Source organism: Musca domestica, unplaced genomic scaffold, assembly GCF_030504385.1.
Source record: "Musca domestica strain aabys unplaced genomic scaffold, Musca_domestica.polishedcontigs.V.1.1 2, whole genome shotgun sequence".
NCBI classification, from domain to species: domain Eukaryota; kingdom Metazoa; phylum Arthropoda; class Insecta; order Diptera; family Muscidae; genus Musca; species Musca domestica.
Genome location: NW_026712249.1, coordinates 39245396 through 39268503, shown reverse-complemented (window position 1 = coordinate 39268503; position 23108 = coordinate 39245396). Strand labels below are relative to the sequence as shown.

Below are 23108 nucleotides of genomic sequence, written 5' to 3'. Positions count from 1 at the left end.
TAAGCTGCAAGGAATCAGTATATGTTTAACACTACAATAGAAAGAATCTAGAATTACATCAATACTAATATTAAAAAATAAATAATAATTATTAACTTAAACTTAATATTACTTCATGTAGTTTGTGTTGCTTATTCGAAATGTACATTCGAATCCCTATACATTCAATCTAAATTTCACTCCCTAGAAAATCTTCAATATCTAAAATACTCTCCACCACAACATCTCGATAAAAATATAGACTTCTTAACATTTCCAAATGCAATTCATTGAAATATTCCTTTTCTTTTCTCACTATAAAAATGCCATATACAGGTAAGGTGAATGTAATATTTTTGCATCTGTTTTCTCTTTGTATTACAATCGAATGCAAGTAATCCCAAAATGAAGCTGCACAAAGGGAAATGGTTTTTAAATGCATTGTGGATGCTAAGGCACCAGCTAAGTCGACCACAACTAAGGCGGGTAACAGCGACCATTCGTGTAAATCTAATAACTTTTGTGTTATTTCATCAATGGATTTATAATATCTATAAGATGAAAAATTGTTATAAAAATGTTTTCTTACTATACACAGCATACGTACATTACTATTAAACTCTTCATTTGTTCTTTCGATATTCGCATTTCCTTTATTGGCGACAGACGAGAAATATCGAATTTTTGGCATGTTAATATTACTACCAATGAGCCAGTTTGCACTTTCCTCAAGCAAATCTAAAAAATAAAGAATATTATTTATAAATTTGCATTATATAATAGTTATTAAGGAAATAAAACAAAACAAATGAACCCGGTTTCTGCGTCAAAAGTCCACACTTCCAGTTTATTTCGCCCGATTACGTTACCCACAAAGGTATCTTTTGAATCCCAAGTGTTTTGCCCAACATGGTATTCTAATCTCTAAAAGAGAGATGATCACTCCTAAACTAGGGAGAATTTTGGATAGATAGCTTTGAAATTTTTTGTTCGAATCCTGTTTTTTAACTTTGCAGATCATTTATTAAGCTAATTTGCAATTCCCAAAATATACTCAAACAGCTATATGAGCAGAAGAATATAATATTCTAATACGCTGATCAGTTTGATTTCGGCTATTCACTATTTTGATTACAAATGTAATGTAGTTCGTCGAATATCATAACCGTGTTCCACTGTACTACATAGCTAAAAGGACTTTTTAATATTCTGGAAGAAACAAAGTGACGCCGGAATTATCGTAATCGTATTAAATTATTTAGCCTACCTTATACAGATCCGCCAAATATGCATCAGGTTCAACAATAGTGAGTATTTTTTTAATATTTTCATTTATACAATTCATTTTTTGTTTTTGTATGACTATCCCCCGCTTTTAAATTCCAGTTAGTGGAAATAGTATCGTAAGAAACATGAATAATCTCGTAGTTAGTGGAGTATGTATAGTAGGTAACGTTACGTATGGTGCACATTAACGTTGGCAATTTGAGGCTGACAACATTACGTGCTATGTCACATAAATTTATTTTAGATATATATTAAATAATCCCTGTTTATATCCTTGCAAACTTTTCAATATTTTAAAATGCTGCCTTACCTTTTGTTTACAAGGGAAAAATTGTCTTGAATCAAATTTTTACTACTTCAATTTAAAAATGTTAATATTCTATTCATTCCTTGTGTATTTTCCCCAATTTAAAAAATGTAAAATATTCAAAGCCAATTGTCAAAGGCTTTACACATGGTTGAAGAATATAGGTAGATGCATCGACACAGCTGCTGGGACAATGAACTGTCAAAACAATTTTGGAATTGAAAATGTGGAATGAAAAATTATTTAAATTTGTAAAAATTGATTAAATACGCGAATTATAATAACCTCCGAATGACGTCGTATAAGAAAACATTTAAAAATCTACTTATATTTGAAAAAAACATTTATTTGTTTTTTTGACATATCATTGCTCCCAAGCGTTGATGCATCTACCTGTATTCTTCTGCCATGTCTTTACAACTTTACCCAAAATTCGACATACTTAGACGACGTATTTCACCACACAAGTAAAACACATGTATTTATATGAGAGTTGACCAAATTCGTCGGACGTAAAAATTTAAGAGTCGGAGGTTTTTACCTTTGAGGACTGAAAAATTCCTTTTTTTGTGTGTTGAAAATAGGAATAAAACAAAGAGAAATGCTCCGTTCCAGTACCTTCAAGTACCTACTAGTTTTGCAATTTTTTAAATATTATAAAGGGAAAATCGGCTATCGTAGTCAAAACTTCAAAATTCTTGCAGCTCTGGAACAGTTCAAAAACGTTAATGTTTGTAAGTCTTTTCCAGAACTGCAAGAATGTAAAAATGTTTACTACGATAACCGATTGAATGAATGTTAAATATATAACAATTGAATGAATGTTAAAAACTATAAATATTTATTTAATTTAAAGATATGGTCCTGGTGTATTTGCGTAATACAGACGTTTCAAACATTTTATTATCATGGGGATGTTGAATATTTGTGTACGCTACGTTGAATATTAGGCAACGCTGGTAAAAGTTGATGGATTAGAATTGGACGCTGTTACAGAGTTGCATTTTTCATATTTCTTTCGAAGTTAAACTACCTTTCTGGTTTTATCACGGAAATAAATTCGTTTACAATCTGTAAACAATTTTTAAAATATCCTTGTTAAGGCTAAAAAAATATACATTTGGCATGTCATTGTCAAAATGTATATTCATAAATCTTGTTTTCTATGCTACCAAACTTGACAAGGTAAATTACATCGTTTGATATATGTATTTAACCTAGAAATGGTTTAACCATTAGCAAAATCCCACCAGATTTGACAATACCATAATATTATTGTCAAATTCGATGTGATTTTGTGTTTTAATGTTATATTTTGATTTATATTAAAAAAACGATACATTTTCATACACGTCCACTGAAAAAAAAAACAATTTTGCCTCTCATAACTTTAGTATGTTTTACATAATTCTGCTTAAAATATTTGCAATTTAATTTTCATTTGAAAAGCGAATTTTCCAAATTTTTATTTTTTAAAATTGACAAAATATACGCCGCGTAATGTCAGCAATTGTCATACTATTTAGATACACTCCCTTTGCAGTTAAGTTGGCTGCAGTTGCGACGCAACAGTTATCGATTACCAATTACATATAACTCACTGATTGGCAGTGTAGGAACCATTTTCCCGAGTAACCGCATAATTTTTTTCAGTCAAGTGAGTTGTAGAGGAACCAAAAAATAAAAGGAAATAAAATCTATTTAATTCTTAAACAATTTTTTACACAATTTTTTCACAATAATTTGGTAAAAATTACGTATACTCTATAACGCAAATTCATTGCAATTCGTTGCGTTTATTATTTGCCTGTTTTTGGCCACTTAATTTGGGTTAAAGAAGATATGGCCAGCTACTGCTAGAAGTGATAGACGTCGTCGTTGTCGTCGTCTCTACGTACTAAAATCTCTCAATTGACGTGAAAATTCAGTACAGCGCTTTGAAAGTAGAGAAAACACGTTCCAGAGTATTGGGGGCCCAAAATAATAATTCCTATATTAGAACTACACAACAGACGTTGTTGGTGTAGTGCAGTCGTCGGCAATAGATTCTATGAATGATCTTTTTTAATTACAATTGAGATTGTTTAGAATTTCGTGCGGACGTGCGGCGGGGAATGATTTATAAGGTGTAACCTCTTTTTACGCTGCAAAGAAGAAGAAAACTTACAAATATTATAACATTTGCAAAATTTCCGGGCCTCAAGGAAACTCGCAGAGAAAAAGGGCGGCACTAAGATATCTTGTCGCAACACGGCCTCTAGAGAAATTTTGCATTGAAAAGTCGGAGGAAAAAAATCTTATTGAATTGAAATTGGAGAAAAAAAAGGCCCAGCAGAAACAGCAGCAGCCGCAGCAACACAGAACAATTTTTCGGTCCGCAGCATTGATCGTGAGACGTCGTTAGTCGGAAAAAGGAAACTGGCGTAAACTTTGCATTGATGGTAATGCATGCTAGAAAACCGCAACGCATGAACGATGGGTAAATAATCTATTTTTCTAAACATTTTCTTTACATATTTTTCTTATTTCCATTAGCGAAGCGAGCAGCAGCATAATCGGCATTTTCCCCATTAACTAGCGTTTTTATTTTGCTTTGTTCTTCTTATTTCACCTCGAACTACTGCTGCTTCTGCTGTCATTTCTTTTCAGTTTTTTTCGTATACACCATCACATTTGGGCAGCTCGGCTGCTGAGCTGCCAGCTGAGTGGAAAATACGAAAAAGAAGAAGACAAATAATAGCAGTTGTAGCAGCAGCAACAGCAGGTATTAATATTAGGCAGAAGGAGGAAATATGCAAGAAATGTAACAAATTAAACGTTTTTAAGTGATTTTCCACTGAAGAAAAGTGAATTTCAATGAAAATTGTCGTGTCACAGATTGTGCTGCATCGGCATCCACAAGAGCGAAGAAAAAGGCAAAACTTCTTCAGCCAAACGCAGTTGCTGCGGTTAGTGTGGGGTTTCCTTCGTTTTGCCCCCACCAACAGTGCAAAAGAAGCAGTAGAACATATATTTTGTATCTTTTGCTGGTCGAGTGCCGTCGTCTGTCTCCCCCCACTCACCTTATTTTTTTGCTTCATGTTTTTTTTTTTTTTTTTTAAATTCTCCGTTCATCACATACAATTCGACGACTACGACGTCGACGTCGTTATACGTATAGAAAGTCTGTGTGTGGAGTCTGTGTATATCTATAATAATTTTGATTACTTCTTCCTTTGTGCTCCCGTGCTGTAATTTAAGTTATCTTTAAAGACGGCCAACAATGTACGACGTGTGAGTTTGTTAATGTGCTGCGTGCGGTTCGAAATAATAATAATAATGCAGAAAAAAGGAACAAACTCTGCTGCCACATACGTGACATCGTCGTTGACGCTTCTGTCTCTGACTTTTCGTAGTGCGTCCGTCCGTCCATCAATTGATTCTTTTGCTATTACAAGTGAAATAGTTTGGATTTGGTGTTGAAATTGATTCTTACATCTGTATGTTAATATTCTGAAAGGTTTTTTTTGAAGAAGCTTGTGAAATGTATAGAAACTGGAGATATACGTTAGGATTCATCGGCAAACATTTTGCAAAATTTAATTGAGTGTTGGCACATTGACTTTAGCAGCATAATTGGATAGTGGAATCTTGGAATCTGGCTCCATGTTTCCATGTATATCGTGTCTATTGGTTTGTAGTACATTGTAATCGGCCTCTAAAGGAAAATTCTATAAATTAAAGAACGAAAAAAGGCGTTTGTAGTTTAGTAATGCAGATGTGTCGGAGGCATTAGAAGCAGTTTTCCAGGAAATCAAAGTTTTACTTCGGTGTCCTTACCAGTAAACCACTTGAATGTATAATAGCGGGATTAATGTTATAGGAAGTGTTTTCCTCATTCTCACGCAGCCTGGTGTAATCGACATTTGTCCCATTTGTTAAACTCTTCATAATCGAACGGTGGAATTTCTTATTCCCAGTCTTGATTTGTACCATGTTTGTGGATGTCCAAATTAATTCTAATATGGTGTACCTTTGTTCACGTTGTACCGATGTGTATTGGATCCTTATACTTCGAATCTTCTCTTCCCTTAGAAAACAGGTCTGTGGCTCAAAAGAAGTGGTAGAAATTTGTGTGAAGACAGAAATTTTTTCTCGGATGCGGTGTGTTATTTTCACGGGTTATTCTGTTCCTCCTCAGATTCACTTTTAATTGCTAGTTGTTTGGGTATAATTAATTTTTATTTGTACATTTTTGTCCATATTTTCCAATGATTTTGGATGTTTCGACAAATGTAACAGCCTCTGTAGCGATTTCGATATCCAGATTTCTAATCTTTTTAGCTGTTTTATCAAGTGACAAGTGTAAAGTTTTTAATCCCTTAAACCGATTACTTTTCGATTGAAATTATTTTTGTATTTCTTGCCTTCTGCGCGGAAATATATCTTTAAGGATTTAGACTTCATTGCAGCTAATAATTACTTTTATTATTGATGTATAGGTCAATTCTGATTGTTTTCTATTTCTTCATGTCTTCCAACCTGACTTAAATATATTTCCGAACCCCTTTTTTATTTAAGTATTAAGCATTGGGTTCTATTTATATACGCATTTGGTATGTTTCGAGTTAAGGAGTCCCTTTACTCTACACTTAGATTGTCATCGGTTCAATGATCTCAAGCATATGGTTTATTCACCCAAATTTGGTCCTTTTCGACTAAATAACTCGATGACATAATTGAATGGCATTTGGTTAAACCATTTTCGATTCAACGCTGGTTCAGCGGCCTAAGAATACTAAATTCTAACATAAGGTGGCCACAACAACGTTTAAATATACCTACAATCCAACTATGGACTACCAAATCCTCATGTATATTCTACTATTTAGACTTGGCGTAGTATCCGTACTCTGTACGTTAGCTTTTCAAAGTTTTATCTATGTATATTCGAAAAATAGAACACTGAATAGGTTGAAGAAGTACTTATCATGTTTCCGATGGCCGATCCTGTGCTCTCTTCTGTCCCGTGGAATTGTTTTCAATATATTTTGTGGCGTTTCTTTCATATTGGTTCAAAAGGATTTTAGATTTACTTAAGTGTAGAGTTAATCAAGTGTTTTAAATGAATAATACATCATCAATTCACGATTAAAAACTTTGGCACAAACATGGGATACCCAATAGATACCTAATAGAGAAAGAAACTTGTCCTGCGATCAAACAGTTTGTAGAGATGGAATGGAGGAAATCAGTTGTCCGGGAATCCATTGCGAAAATACACTAGATTAGGAGTTATTCAGACAGATCTTCCAGCTATCAGGATTCGTGGTCTTTTCTTGAAATATATGGCATACATTAAACTATGTTGGGTTTCTTAAAATTAATTCGAAAGAAATATCACATACTAGCATATTTTTGTTCTCCAGACATTGGTCTTGTATATCTCATGGCACTCAGTATCGTATAAGTGATAGTCCTGTCAGTTTCAGAGTTTTCATACCACCTTTACTATTAGGCGTTAGTTATCCATGGTGCTAGGACGTGAAAAAGTATACAAACCAACCAGAATGCCGCCCTGAGAACAACTAATCCTCATGACATGGATAGAACTTTCCCACATGGGCTTGTCAGGAAAGACCAAGTTGAAAAGCAAAAAAGACAGAACATCCGAATGAAGAAGCCTATCCGGCAGGTGTGAGTAGTATTCATATTGATGAGTTCACGGATTTTATCAACACCGCCCTTAGAACCGCAAAAGGTTGGCCTTCATTACACCTGTCGACCATCGGAGTGACAGCAGAATTAAATATTGCCGATGCAATACTTGCAATACTGCCATCCTAATCACCTTGGATAGGTAATCTTCACCCAGACATGCCTATCAACAGGCCTTTTAAGGCTAGCCCTAGTAGTATTGTCTCAATACGTTTTGGGCGAAAATTGAGGAATGTCTGCCAAGAGTGGTATACCGTCTCGTATACTACTAAAGGCTACAGCCTTTAAAGTAGCTGAATTTTTGAATCTGGTGTTAGAAGTGCAATCTGATTAGCAGAGTATGGAACATCAATTGTATAACTGGAATAAGCTAAATGTCCTTTAGTATGGAGTCCCTCTTGGTACTAGTTTCCTATTAGCAAGAGGAGCCGTGTTTCAATAGCTCCGGTGTTACCTAGCCCTATATCGAGGCTTCAGTAAAAACTTGGTTGTATGTGAAACATCGAGACAGGAATATCATCTGCCTTGGTGCTGTCTGAGCAGTGGAGCTTTTTCAAAAAGATTGTCGGAGTTCTCTTTTTGTCTAAATTGATTTGCTCCAATACGACTTAACACACTTCCCCTTCGATTTGCAACTATAGTTCTATTTTCTAAACAAAACACCTCTTCCTTGTTATAAAGATCGTTCGAACAATTGCAAAGCTTCATGTGATCTAGTCAATTCCTCTGTTAACATAAATGACAGGTCTTTGAGCAGGATTAGAGACAATGCCGAGTACATGCCCAGCGTCTGGGGTTTCTCACCCAAAAGCTGTCTCAAAATCAATGGCTTTTATGAACGTCTTCGGCACATTTATCCCTTTTTGGTTGCCAATAGCATGGTCTTTTTTTAAATAATAAAGAGGAAAAATCTTCAGGATAGACACAAGGACGATTATATGTCTAGATGTTTTTTTTTATTAATAGTCGCATTTAAATTATTGGTGTTTATAACCGCTTTTGTAATGTATTTTTTTGTTTTTTGGGACGATCGTAATGCTTGTAAATAGACCTCTTAAATAATCTACAATAGATTCCGTTTTTTTATTTCAATTCATACCTCTTGGTCTATTGTGGTCTTCTGCTGCTCCCTTCGCATAATTTTTCTTTTCATTGACTATTAATTATTAACATCTATTCTCTCCTTTTTTAATTCCAGCTACTTTGAGAAGCATCAATCTCATTCGTATCAGGTGAGTTTACATTTTGATTTATAATTTTAGCTTGCTTAATTTTTATGTTATACCCAGAAAGCTATAATTATGTTGTAATTCGATATCATTTACATTAATTGGATCATACATATACTGTTTCTTTCATTATTATATATTTAGATTAAAAAAGAAGCAATTTGAAAAGCAATCATGTGTTTAGAACAGCAAGACTCTGCTGACAGAACATTTGAAGATATTTTAAATAACCCATGAAGATTTTCAAAATTTATTATTTTCCCATATTGATGGGAAATTATAAATATTTTAAATTTCAAACTTTAAAAATATCAGTATTTTTAACGAAAAAATTAATTAAAAAAAATTCTTCAGGATATGACCCAAAACGCCTTTTCAAATATTTCTTTTTTTCTAACCCTCTTTAATATATTCTTTCATAATTTCATCACAAAAAGATACATTTAGAAAATTTGCAATGTTTTGTTCTTATGTTATCTGTAAATATCCACTATTTTATCCTGAGTCATTAATAATTTCAATATATTTCTTTCTAATCATTCATGTCATTTGTTTATTTTTTCTTTCACCTTTCTCTGTGATGATATGGCATCATCGAAAGAAGTTGTTTTTGTTACATATAAAATGTATACGAATTTCAAAATAAATAGATATAGAAATATCCAATATTTTACTCTTTTACTCACTCATTTATGTTAGTCATCAAAAAACATTTTCATTTGAGTCAAAACGCGCGATAAGAAACCGATAAAGCCAGCAAATTGAAAGTCAAAGTCAAATTGATCATCCCAAAAAAAAAAAAAAAGAATATTCACCATATTGTGCAGCTGAAAAGTAAAACAAAAAAGATCTCATACAAAACTTCAAAATAATCAAGGAGGGGATTTGAAACTCCTCTTTTACTCTGCCACACACAGTTGTTTATGTCTGCCACAAATAGTATTGCACTCGATATCACAACAACACTGGCAGCTGAATGTAATAAAAATGCTGCTGCTGTCGGACTGTGTCGCATCGTAGATGTAAGTAGTAGTGGTCATTCTTGCAGGATAACAGATTGAACCTTACACTGCTTACAACACATTTGTTTATACTTTCAAACTATCTTTTTTTTTTCTCTCTCTCTCCTAATTTATCCCCATTTTGTGTTGCTTTATTTTCTGTTTATTTTAGCCTGCGAAAAAATTCTTTGATATAATTTTGTAGAAAACAAAATTCTCAGTTTTCAATTACATTCGAACAAGGGTCTAGCAGTTATTTGCCCGAAATATCTATTTATATGTTTGCGACATTGTTCGTTTTGAACCCTAGCTATTGTTTGTTCGATTGTAAAGGATTTTTTCATTTGGATTCATTTAGATTTAATTATGTTGTCTTCACTAGTTTTCAAATTACACCATACTCAGCCCACCAATCACCCTCACTTAGACATATTTGAAATCATTTGAAAATATTGGCGCCTCTTTTTTGTCTTTCATTTCGTTAATCTCACCCAAAACTGAAAATGTGATATAATATTAGAATCATTTTCAAACTCTATAAAAAATTTAATGATAACTGATTTATACGTTTTTTCCGCCCTTTCGTTTTCTATATCATTTCAGAGTTCCAAATACAGTTCAAAACGAGACTATGAACGCGATCGCTCCTCAAACTATCGCGATCGCGACCTTTCCCCGGCTGGAGGTGGACCATTAAACAATGGCAATAGTTCATCGTATCGGTCACAATCACCTGAAATAGATTCGCCATCATCGAGGGGACACGGTGGTTCACACGATATACGTGATCGTGGCGACCATCGACGTAGCGATCCTTTCAGTTATATGCAAAAGATGAGAGATCGGGATCGTGATATCTATAAAAAGGATAAATATTCAGGTTAGTTGTCACATAATCTGATTGAGTTGAATTTTTTAATACTTTTATATCTTTCCTTTACTTTTTGCAGATAAACGTGACCGTCGAGGTGATCGAGATTCTGAGTCGCATCGCACCAATCATGATAGGCTTGATCGTCGTGGTGGCGGAAGTGTAAGTGGAGCCAAGCTCTGTTCTTCCGGCGACAAACGTTCGGGTTCAGACGATCGTGATCGGGATCGTGGTGACCGAGATCGCGATCGTGACAGAGATCGTGATTTAAGAGACAGTAAACGTGACCGAGATTCTCTGAGGGATCGTGAACGTGACCGTGATCGCGATCGGGACAGAGATCGTGATCGCGATCGCAGTGCACGAGGCGGTGATGATCGTGACCGCGATCGAGGTGGCGGTGGTGGAGGCGGCGGCAGTGGCGATCGTAATGATCGTGGTGAACGTATCGCCCGATGCGGTGATTGGAGTGAACATGTTAGTTCTTCGGGTATGTTCTTGGTGGAATTCATGGAATATTTTTGTTTGTAATATATTTTCAAATTTTCGCATTTTAGGAAAAATGTATTATTATAATTGTAAAACAGAAGTCTCACAATGGGAAAAACCAAAGGAATGGATTGAACGTGAGCGGTAAGTTGAAGTCGTAATCGATTTCGTATTTCATTTAGAGATAATATGGAGAAGTAAAACATGTAGGGCAAGACTGAAGATAGGTACGGAATGTACATTCTTTATTGGAAAATGCGATGATAAAGTCTTTTGAATGATACCAACTTCTATCGGCTGATTAAGTACTCTTTGACATCAGTAACTTATTTTAAACCTACTTAAGTACACCTTATTTCATGATGAACTAGAAAGAGTATCATCCATGAATAAAATCATGAAAGTGTTTCTTCTTCATTGTTATCTGATATCATGGATAAAACGGTCTAGAAATGATAAAAATAACGCTAGAAATGTTTGACGAGATTACCCGGGACTTCATTACTAAGTGCCACCCAGTGAAGAAATGTGCAAACCTCGTAAACTAATGCAACCGGTTGAGCTCAAATGACCAGTTTTGATCACTTCCATGGGGAGAACAGGATGATGTCCACCAGGCAGCGTAATTTGTTGTTGACTAGACACTTCCTGGTGGTAAAGGTATCTGCCGTGTCATTTCAGTCATCACACAGTGATGGAAGATCCACCTTCGTGACACATCTATCACGGAAGGCATCCAAGACGTCAATCAAGTTACATTCTAGCACAACTTTCGTCAGGGTGTTGTTGCATTCATACAAAGAACTAATTGTGTCATTTTCTTGTCCTTTTCTAACTTTATTAGACCAATTCTAAGTTATTTAAATGTCAAGTAATTAATATGAAAAAAATACCTTCAGTGCCGTATGGTACTCCCATAATACAAATATTTGTCCAAACTTATTCTAATCCTAGGATATTTTCTATATTTTACTCTTGGCAAAATATCCTTGATAATTCAACTTGAATGGGCAAGAGATATATACATTACACTATATACTTTTGGTCATTTTGGGTTTCAACCATCATACAGCACTGACTTCAGATCCTTGCCCTACATTTAATTTATTTTTTTTTTGTCCAAATAGGTCCGATTCTCACCTTATAATAAAAGACTATATACAAGAAATAAGTATTTTAAAAATTTAAATAAATTTTGTTCCCATTTGTCTTTTAGTAATCTGGCGCGAGACCAACATCGCGAAAAGGACTATCGCGATAAGGAACGCGATAGGGATCGTGAAGAACGTTTTTCTAGATCATGTATGTACAACACAAACTTTGCTTACCGCATACATTGTTAATTATGATTTTCTTTTTTTTTTGGACAGCATATAAACATTCCAGTTCTCGAGGCAATTCCCGACTGAGGTGGAACTATGATAATGATAGTGGGCCACCGAATCATCGAAGACGCATTGATGGTATGGCAACAATTTTCCAAATTCATCAATATTTTTAAATAATTCATTTTTAATTCTTATTTTCAGGGCGCATGGCTGACAATCCAGACATGGATATTAGTCCCGGTGACTCGACACCGACTTCGGAAGCTAGTTATTCATTAACGGGTACTCCAACAATATATGTCGGTGGCAATCAACACAACGACGAAGCATTGCCATCAACGACGGTGGTATTACCAAATGCATTGCCTCGTTTAGCTTCACATCCCAATGCCTCTAGTAGTAATATGACATCTTCCTCTGTTAATGCCAGCAGTTTAGCATCATCTTCAGGTGGCGCTGCCGCATCAATGCATTATCCGGCCACATGTCCGAGTACAGCAACAGGTGCTGGATCTGTCGGCGGCAGCGGCGGCGGAGGAGGCAGCGGCAGTTCTGGCATTGTGGTTGGTGGAGCTACTATGTTACCCGCAACTGGTCTTGCTACAACAAATGTAGCGGGCACGATACCATCGGCCGCCAATACATTGTCTAGTAGTGGCAATAGCAACAACAGCAATCATAGAAAATTGGATGCTGTAACAGCATTACATCAATCACATATGGGAGCTGTTGGATCACCTAATGTAAGTACTTGGAATTTATTCGTATATGTTGGAATCTAACCAAAATTGTTGGCTATTTTGTTTTGCAGACCCCTGTTCCATCATCTTCGAGTCAAGTGGATCATCATTTGAACTCAAATGCTCCGGGCCCACCAAAGCTAGGCTCCAAGGATCCGGCTTTACTAATGCGTCAACAACAGATTCATCATCATATAAATAACCCTGACGGTCATCTCATATCGCCTAGTCCGGGTGATAATAACCATGCATCAGCACAGCAGGTTATGAATTTAAGGTAGGTTTTTGGGAAAAAAATTCATATAATGCAATTCTTTCGAGCTATTTTCAATATATTTGCTGTTGCAAAATGATCAGGCTTAATCCCGTTGTTATTGCTTTAAAAAAAAACAAAGTTTGTTTATTAGTGGAGAACGATGGTGATGTTTACCAGGGGATAATCTAGGTATTCCCTGCCTTAACCCCTGGTAAACATTACCATCGTTCTCCACTAATAAACAAAGGTTGTTTTTTATAAAAAACAACAATAATGGGATTAAGCCTGACCATTTTGCAACAACAAAATACTATGGTATCCCAAACAAACATGCCAAACATTGTCCTATTTTTAATAATAATTTTTATAATAATATTGTTCATTTTTATTTTGCAGGGAGAACGCTTTAAATTCACCCTTATACAATTTAACACATCCCCATGGTATGTCACCCATGGGCTATAGTAAAAGTCCTATAACATCGTCAACATCTGCAGTTTCGGGCAGTGCGGTGCCCACGGCTGTGGGTCCCGGTTCCCTGCATACAACAGCGTCTGTGGCACATGCGAATAATGTGAATAGTGGCGGAATGCCCATAACAAGCCTTGCTGCTGCCACCTCATCATATTCCTGCACTAATCCCTATGGACTAAAGACTGTTGATGGCAACGTCGTTTTAAATAGTAATAACGTTGTTGGCATGAATCCACTGAGTGTTGCCACAAATGTGGCCGTAGGAGTGGCAGGCGGCGCTGTTAATGTTGGCAACAACAATACACTGTGTTCCACATCAATGTTATCAGCTAATCCCAATATGGCCGGTGCAATTGTTGGTGGCGGTGGTAGTGGTGGCGTAGGCGTTATGTGTGCAGGTGTTAGTGGAGTTGGCAGTAGCAATGTTGTTAATATGAATGTTATACCGGGTGAGGGACCACCGACACCAACACAGGAATTAGATTTAAGTGGTAGTTCGTCAATAGATCCACAACAAAGAAAGTGTAAGTAATTAATTGACAGAGTTTTGCAATTAAAAATACTCTAATGTTTTTCAATTCTCTATGTGTGTTTACAGTGGATGGTACGACATCAGCTTCTTTAAGTACTTTACAAAGTTGTGTTTCCAATTCAATACAGGCTGGTCGTTCACAAGGACCTGAAATCTCGACAAAGCTAAGCAAATACTTCAGAGCCGATCTAATAACACATGTTACCAATTGGGCAGCAGATCAATTAGAAAAACAGGTGAGTGAATTGGCATTATCTAAATACGGTTTTATTTTTTCTTTGGTTTGCCTTTTGAAACTGCTAATTAAAATTAGCACAAAATCTGTAATTGTTGGCTATTCAATATCCTTGACATATGTTCTGATATTTCGAAGACAAATTTGGATTAGTTGACATATCTGGCTTGCAATAGCTGCTCTAGAATATGTTCACCTAATTTGCTGATAAAAGGGTCAAACCTTCGAATTTAAAATATTATTAATTGGTTAATTAGTTGATTGGTGTTTCTTCATATATTTTGTAATTTAATAGAATTACATATACCCCATAAAACACGAACACTCCTGCTGTCAAAAGAGATCTATGAAGAACTTTTCTGTTCTTAATGAGACTGCTGCTATGCATGGTCTTTTCATGGCGATGTGATTGTACAATATTAACTCAAAATGCGTGGATAGAATATTTTCGAATTTTACCTTATGAAGCTCACATTTTCCATATTTTGATCTTAATCGATGATTTTAGCGACATTCTTTACCGGAATTTTTTCAAATTTCGTATTTAAAGTTCGTAATAGTACTACAGCCTATGAGAAAAAATCGCATATGCAGGTCCACGTCTTCGTATAGACCCCATATAACGATACCTCCCTATATTCGGTATTTTGATTATTTTAGCGACACTTTTTTGCGGAATTGTTTCAAATTTCGTAGTTGAAGTTCGTAATGGATGTTATTACCGTATGGCGAAAAAATTATTTTTTAAATTTCGTATTTGAAGTTCGCAATGGATAACACAGCCTATGACAGAAAATTGCCTATGAGGGTCCACGTTTTCGTATAGCCCCATATAATGGTACCTCCCGATATTCGGTATTTTGGTGATTTTAGCGGCATTACCGAAATTGTTTCAAAATTCGTATTCGTAATCGGAATCGGCAAAACAAAAATTACTTATAATAGACTACGTCTTCGTATAGTCTCCATAAAAAAGGTTTCTTTTGGGAGGTCCTTTTCTACGAGTTTTTTTACCCTACAGGGTATTATGTCTTTGTGAATTAGTTTGTAACATGGAGAAGGAACCGAGATAGACCCATAGTTACTTTTAAGTAGGTCGCATTTATTATCCGATTGTGATGAAATTTTGCAAACAATTTTTGTTTGGCCCAAAGACGAACCCTATTGAAATTGATGATAATCGGATCAGATTTAGATAGAGCTTCCACATATATCCGACCGATTTCGAGCTAATTGTGCACCAAAGGGCCAACATAAATCCAAATAACCTGACTTTTGGCACATCCAACCGAATTTAGTCTAGAAGCAAGTAGATCAAATTTGGTGAAAATCGGTCCGATTTGGTTTTTAAGTCCCCACATTCGTAATATGCAGCCCACACTAATGATGTTTGGCATCAGATATCAGACATAGCCCAGAAATACCTCTGCCAGATCGTACCAAGATCGATTCAGATTTGGATATAGTTTCCACATATATATCTTCAACTGATTTCGGGTTACTTGTGCACCAAGTGGCCAATATCAATCCAAATGACCTGAATTTTGGCACATCCGATGAATTTAGTCTAGAAGTAAGTACATACAATTTGGTGAAAATCGGTTCAGATATAGCTATAGCTCCCGTATATATGTTTCATCCAAATTGCTGTTTAAGTCCCTCGCATTCGTAATATGCATTCGACAACAATGATATATGGTACCATATATATGTCTTATAGAGCTCGAAAATACATTTGCCAAATTTTATGGAGATCGGCTTAGATTTGGATGTAGCTTCCATATATATCCTAAAACCGATTTCAGGTTTATTGTGCCATTATTTGGCTAATGGAGTAAATTTCGGGACGTTTGTTTCCATGTTTCGGCTCCGATATATGAATTTTTTAGTATAATCCTTCTTGAATGATATCATGCACTCTTTAGCAATGTTATTTGGTATAAAAGATTTAAATGCTTCCTTCCAATTTAGTGAAAATTGATTCAGAATTAGATATGCCTCTCACATATACGTTCCCTCTGGAACTAAATTATAACCGGTCTAAAGCCAAAGGTTTATAGGATTTATGATCTACTTCAAATGAATCCTTTTGTTATGGGAGCTCTATTAAATATGCATACTGATGCAGGGTATCATATAGTCGCTCCAGCCCAACTATTGCTGTTTTACTTCTTTATAATTAATAATACCTTAATTAAATATTTATAATTTTAATATTTGAAAAAAATGTTACTGACATACGAATCTTACATTTTATGTTACAGGCGCAAAAATGTTCAGAGGAAGCACATTTATATGGAGATTTGCAGTGTACAAAGGTATCGGCCGAGTTGAAATGTGCGAGAAGTTTAGTTAGAATAACTGAAATTACAGCCACATTGCAAGAACAAAAGTAAGTTGAACATATTCAATAAGGCAAACCCCAAATGGAGATTTAATAAATCTTCTTTTATATGCTTTTCCTAGGATTATGTATTTACGCCAGCAAATACGTCGAATAGAAGAATCAAAATCACAAAATTCATTTATGTCCGATGATCTATAGCCAATTTTCAAACTGGATAAATAAGTCAGAGCTGAGAATAGCAACTATTCGCCGCCAGCAGACACTACAGAGACTTCAAAATTTTTAAAACAACCACAATAATAACAACAAACACTGTTCGGTAAATGAATCATGATGAGGAAGGTAATCTAACAAAATAAAATAATGAAAACAAAACAAAAAAAAAAATAGTTAAACAAAAAAATAAAAGAAATTAAACTCCGCATATTTTGAATGATGAATGAAAATGCATTAAACAAAATAAGTAAAAAAACCAACAACAACAACTGCAACAAGAAAAAGGAAAATAAATATAATATAATAAAAAAACACAACACAACAAACAAGAATAAATAAAATTGATGAATAATTATAGTACTATTATTATAATTCGTAATTATAAAAGAAACTATAAAAAAAAACAACAAAACAAAAATAAAATAATAAAATAAAAACAAAAAATCGTAAAATTACTAAAATTAAAAAACATGGCAAAACCAATTTGTTTGAGTTCGGAAACAGTTTTCGTTGGATACGCAGACACGACTATAAGGGAGTGTTTTTCTCTAAAGCCGTTAACTTTAAATGAAAACAATTTTAAATGTAAATGAATAAATTTCATCAAACGCAGTCTTCATGGAAGAAACGATTTGGGATTCTTTGCTTGAATGAAAAGTTGAAAGGCCGATGAAATAGTGGAAAGTTTCTCGTTTCTACCTCTGTTATTTGCTGGATGCTATCAAGAAGAGTGTTTTGTCTTCCCCAACTATTTAGTGAGTAAGTGTTTGGTATGATATTTTAACTCAAGTCAAATTTGAAAATAATGGGCACTGCTATGGGAAAATATGATCCATGTTTTAACAGTAAAAGTTCCAATTATATGGCAAGGAATTTAGAACACAAGCTATTCGAAGACGAAATTAATTCAAGTCCACATTTTAATAACAATAATTAAAGTGAAATGTCTATAAAAATGTGATTTAAATTATCCGTGGGAGAAAAACTTCGATTGGAAATTACTTAATTGAGATAGAAGCCTATGTGTCTTTCCCAGTTAGGTATGAAAACCGGCCCTTTATTTTACAAAAAAAAAAAAAAAAAAAAAAAATTGTATTGGTTTGTTAAATTAAAAATATTCTTCATTGGAAAAACATCCCAGTCTCATAACCATAAATGAACTTTGAAAAACTTTAGGTTTAGGTCTGCATAGACGAATACAATTTTATGACTGTACGTAACTAGATCCTCAAATGAAAACATCTTTATTTTGTAAATTTATTGGCAATTGCTGAAATGATTCGTCGTCATATGTTCAACTAAGTTCTGTGCTACTTCTTCAAATCAAAAACCTGATTATCTTTCGGAACAGTTTCTTGAAGAACCACTTCAATATATTTGAAAATTATTGAAAATGTTGAAAGAACTGCAGATTTTCAGTTGTAATTTTACTATTTGGTTTTTGGTAGAAAACTTTTCTTTATTCCCTACACCACATACAAGGTTGTCAGTGTATAATGTCTTTGTGCATTTGTTTGTAACAGGTAAAATGAAACGAGATAGACCCATAGTTCCTTTTGATGATCTGCATAGAATCACATGCTGAGTCGATTTATGCATATCGGCCCGTCCGTCTGTCCATTTATTTCTGTAAACAAAGTACAGGCTGCATTTACTGCCCGATTCAGATGAAATTTTGCAAAAGTCATTTGTTTGACCCAAGGACGAACCCTACTGAAACTGGAGATAATCGGTCATAATTTAGATGCAGCTCCCATACACCAAATGTTATATCAGCCCAAATAGGCAATTGGATATAGCTCCCATATATATCTTCGTCCGATTTGCCTTTTATTATTAGCCCAAATGGGATGGAATTTGGGACTTATCATCAAATTGAGCATAGAAACAAGTATGTAAAACGAAAATGAAAATCGGTTCAGATATACCCATAGCTCCCATTTATATTGTTCATCCGATTTGTAATATTTTTTATTTGTTTTATTATGAAGCTCTTCTAGATATGCTCTTCTACATATGCAAAGACTTTTAACTGGTTTACATTTAAAATATCAAAATCGAAGTCGTCTAGGCATCAAAATATTTCGGAGAAGTGTTCTGAAGTAAAGTAAAGTGCTTAAGGGTTTTCTTTATGTACAAAACTTTTGAGAAGCCTGTGGAGAAGTCTTTTATACACAGAATTTTACTAACCAAAAATTATCAATGGAATAATTCGAAATCCAAGTGAGGCTCTAAAATTACAAATTTATATATTTGGATTTCTATTCGTATTTTTCGATTTCAATTCTTTATCGCTTGTATAAATAAAGGGAGTCAAAAGTAAAAAAGGTATTTGTATAAAACGCACAGCAAAATTTCAATAACATCTTGGTTTTTAAAGATAATAAGTCATATAACATTTAAAATATGTAATTCAAATCCCTGCAATATCAAAGAAGCTCTTCGATTAAAATAGCGATATGAATTCCATGTAGAATAGTTCTTTGTATGGAATAAATCATAAAGTCTTCTATGCATATCTGATTTTCTATGAGACCTATAGATCAGCGGGCCATTATTTATCCTTCAATAATAAAAAAATCATTTTTTCGATCTTATTGAAAAGAATTTAATTTAATAAATTGGTGGAGATTAGCCATCTCGTCGGTTTCAATTATTGCTATATAATATTATGAGGTTCATTCGGGCAAGCATTATTCGTGTTAAATCATTGATGGCTCCAGATGTTAAAGGACACTTTAATTTGATTTAGGATTCCATGATGTTGAATCGATAGCATTCAGTCATTAAGAATCGACTTTAAACAATCTCGTCACTTCAAGTTTTCATCATTATGTTGCTCTTTTTTTATGATTTTTGTACATTTAATTCTCATGCTAATAAATTTAAGAAATATGAACTACTATTTATTTTCCTTTTTTAAGCAGTTTTTTTATTTTATTTCCAACTTTTTTTGTTATTTTATTTTTTCTTTTTTTTTAACTAAGTTTCTTTTATTTTTTAAATTAGTTAGAATTCTTCATTTTAATTTTGTTTTAATTACAAATTTATTATGTTAGATTTTTACACATTTTGTAGATACAGCAACAACAGCATAATACGTATACAAAAATAAGTAAAAACCGATACAAGAACACATAAACAAAAAATGAAAATAGCATTGTAAGTAAACACACATTTATTTACATAATATACTAATTTTATTATCATTGTATGCTAAGTAAGTGTTACTACTATACTATATATAATAACATTAAAAAATATATATAGATATATGATTTTTTTATATATAATAACTATATATATCAAAAATTAATGCAAAAGAAAATCAAAAATTATAAAACAAATTCAATAGAAACCTGTGTAAACATACATATATTTTATTTGTTGTTTTTATTTTTCATTTTATTTTGTGATGATTTACTAATGTTTCTTTTATTAACCTTCATTTTATATACATATTTCTTTCATTTAGAGGCTGCACTTTTGTTACTTCTCAAGTTCGGAATACTCGTTTGTGTTTATTAAACAAATTTTGTTAATATGATTGTTTGACTTTTCTGGAAGTTGTTTTAATTATGTGCTATGCTATGTGGCATAATAAAATTAAAAATTCTGTGGTAATTTCCCTCAAGTTTCGATCTTCTATTTCTATTTAAACATATGTAAGAATAGGTCGTCAGAGTGAAAACATTTCGAAATTTAATTTTAGAAAATTATTCTATAGAAAAATTCGTATGGGTTTCTAAGTTGGCGATGATTCGTGATATGCTTGATTAGTATTGTGTGTTACGTTTTTACGGTAAGTATGTGGGTAGAATTAAGAAAAAAGTAATAACAAAATCAAGATTTTTGTTTCGATTTCTACTTGTGTTAAAACAAGTGTGTATTATCACCATCGCAATTCATCATAATTCTGGACTGGGTAATGGAAGAAACAAATTCACAAGTACCTGATGGTATACGATGGATCTTAACAAATGTTCTTGGTGATATTGTTTACGCGGATGTCATCTGTCTATTGGCACAACAACTTCTCCGTTATGTATGTAAAACTTATGAAATTTATACGAATACGCAAATAAGGTCGGATTACGAAAAATTTCAACAAAACTATCTCAAGACCAATGAAAATCAATGGAACAACTATTGAAGATATAACATCGTACAATTACCTTGCATGCACAATATCTAAAAATGGTTCAGCGAACGACATAAATGATCATGCCACTAAGGCGTGGTCAGCCTTTTATGAAGTTATATAAATATGATTGCTTAAGTCTGCAGTGTTAATCGATTGGCTTATCTTCGTATTACTCTCTATTAAAGGGAGCAATGTTTTTCAAATCAAATTTGACAGCTTTGTAATATTTCCTTATTCCAAGATTTCATATCCAATTCCAAGATCTCATCTCCAATTCCAATTGGAGTCGATATACCGATGTCCACTTGTCTGTCTGTGTGGCATTCTGGTGCGCACGATAACTGTCGAAGGGAGTATCCGATTTGGTACATCGTAATAATATTATCCAACTTAGATCGAGTCCGAGTTTGCTCCAACTTTGCAAATTCTAATATTTACATCATTGCTAGGTCAGTTGGGAAATGGAAAATATCAAATAATCAAATGTCAAAGTTTTGAATAACCAAAACGGTTATAAAATCATTAAATCCCATTATTTCTACTAACACAAGATCTGCTGTGTAAATGAATTATATCGGACCACTCCTTCTGGTACCTCTTCCACAAAGGGTCAAAATTTTGAATGTCCATTCAGATTTATTTCCATCAACACAAGATCTGTTATGAAGATGGTAGAGATCGGAATATTTCTTCTGGTACCTCCCCCATATTGGGTTCAAGATTTTGGAAAGCTCTTTTCAGATTTCACACATACAACCATTTTTGCTAAAACAAAATCTGTTGTGAAGATGATCCTGCGAACCCTTTCTAGTACCTCACCCACAAAGGGTCTCAATTTTCAACAACTTTATATGTCATAACTTGCGAAATAAGTCAGCGATTCTTTACAAGTTGATATATCTTAATATTTCTCTCAACCAGAAATCTAAGATTAATGTGGAATTTATGATTTCGCATAAATTTGTATATAAATGTTCGATTTTCTTGTACTTTGCCCATACCAATATTTTGTCTGTATTAGATGAAGTGTGAAAATGGAATACTTAGGTCGACTATTATCACATAGCTCATATAAAGTGAAGCAAGTAACCAATATAGTCAAAACCTGGCACGTTGCAATATTTATATCATATTTATTTATATCCGATACGAAATGGATAATATTGGCCATATTATAATAATATAATATATTCCTCCGGAACCTACCCCACACATTGTCAATGATTTGAATAATCAATACAGAAGTCAAAATATTTTTAAATAATCGAAAATTGGCTGAGGGTATACGTCTGTCGGCAAAACCGACTGATACTTTTTAACTTGTATATTTGTATGTTCGACGAGTTGACAACGCACAGACATAAACATATATTTTCGGTTGCTCATTCGGCTAAAACGAAAGTCAGAGCTATTACTTATTATGTGTGCTGAATTGTTGCTTCATTGCCGGTTAGGCCGAAACACTATAAGGCCAGGTGTAGTTTCAATGGGTTCTGGCTTTTAAACCTTGCATATAAGCCTATGAAGTTAAATTGAAAAATATAAAGCATTTTACAAACAGCGCCTTAAAGTATGCTTTATTTACTGTGTCAAAAGATCATGTTTCACATCGTATAACTTTTTAATTGTACGCCCCAAAAGGATGATAATGTATCCTAGGAAATCTACAACGGGCCTCTGTAAACTGAACAAAAAATATGAAATATAAGAGCAAATATAATGTTATCTGTTTGAAATAAATATAATATACATTATTTACCACATCTTGGCTTTTAATTTTTTATTTACCCGAATTTTCTGCTTTCATATAAAATAATACCGTTCAAACATATGTCAATTTCGAGAATGATGTTATACTTATTTATCACCAAACTTTTTTCCTTTCATTTTTTTCATAAACTAATGAATATACAGATAACGTCGTAGAGTTTATTTCAGTCAGTTTAAAACTTGGTCTATGTGTTGTTACGTTAATG

At 33.8% G+C, this 23108-nt stretch overlaps 2 protein-coding genes across 5 annotated transcripts; one reads left to right on the top strand and one right to left on the bottom strand.

The window, feature by feature from the left end:
* LOC105262504 (uncharacterized) lies at positions 1 to 1382 on the bottom strand. Its single transcript, XM_059121502.1, has 3 exons — positions 1247 to 1382; positions 587 to 717; positions 1 to 530 (listed from the first exon to the last, which is right to left on the bottom strand). Exons 1-3 carry the CDS (start codon positions 1322 to 1324, stop codon positions 170 to 172), a joined length of 570 nt encoding a protein of 189 aa, XP_058977485.1. The 5' UTR covers positions 1325 to 1382; the 3' UTR covers positions 1 to 169.
* A 1831-nt stretch (positions 1383 to 3213) lies between these two features.
* On the top strand, positions 3214 to 20360 carry LOC101897836 (WW domain-containing adapter protein with coiled-coil homolog). Of its 4 annotated transcripts, none has more exons than XM_059122160.1 (13): positions 3214 to 4052; positions 8469 to 8502; positions 10104 to 10380; positions 10451 to 10861; positions 10929 to 11004; positions 12077 to 12162; positions 12231 to 12323; positions 12390 to 12931; positions 13000 to 13205; positions 13581 to 14182; positions 14257 to 14426; positions 16690 to 16817; positions 16892 to 17459. In XM_059122160.1, the coding sequence occupies exons 1-13, from the start codon at positions 4012 to 4014 to the stop codon at positions 16968 to 16970; spliced, it is 2745 nt and encodes a 914-aa protein (XP_058978143.1). In that variant the 5' UTR covers positions 3214 to 4011; the 3' UTR covers positions 16971 to 17459. The 4 variants fall into 4 exon arrangements, 2 of the variants coding, with proteins under 2 accessions (XP_058978143.1, XP_019895272.2); XR_009342117.1 differs by lacking the exons at positions 3214 to 4052; positions 8469 to 8502 and adding exons at positions 9357 to 9521; positions 20067 to 20360 and having other exon boundaries at positions 16892 to 17114; XR_009342118.1 differs by lacking the exons at positions 3214 to 4052; positions 8469 to 8502 and adding exons at positions 9357 to 9521; positions 20048 to 20360 and having other exon boundaries at positions 16892 to 17114.
* The last annotated feature ends 2748 nt before the right edge of the window (positions 20361 to 23108 follow it).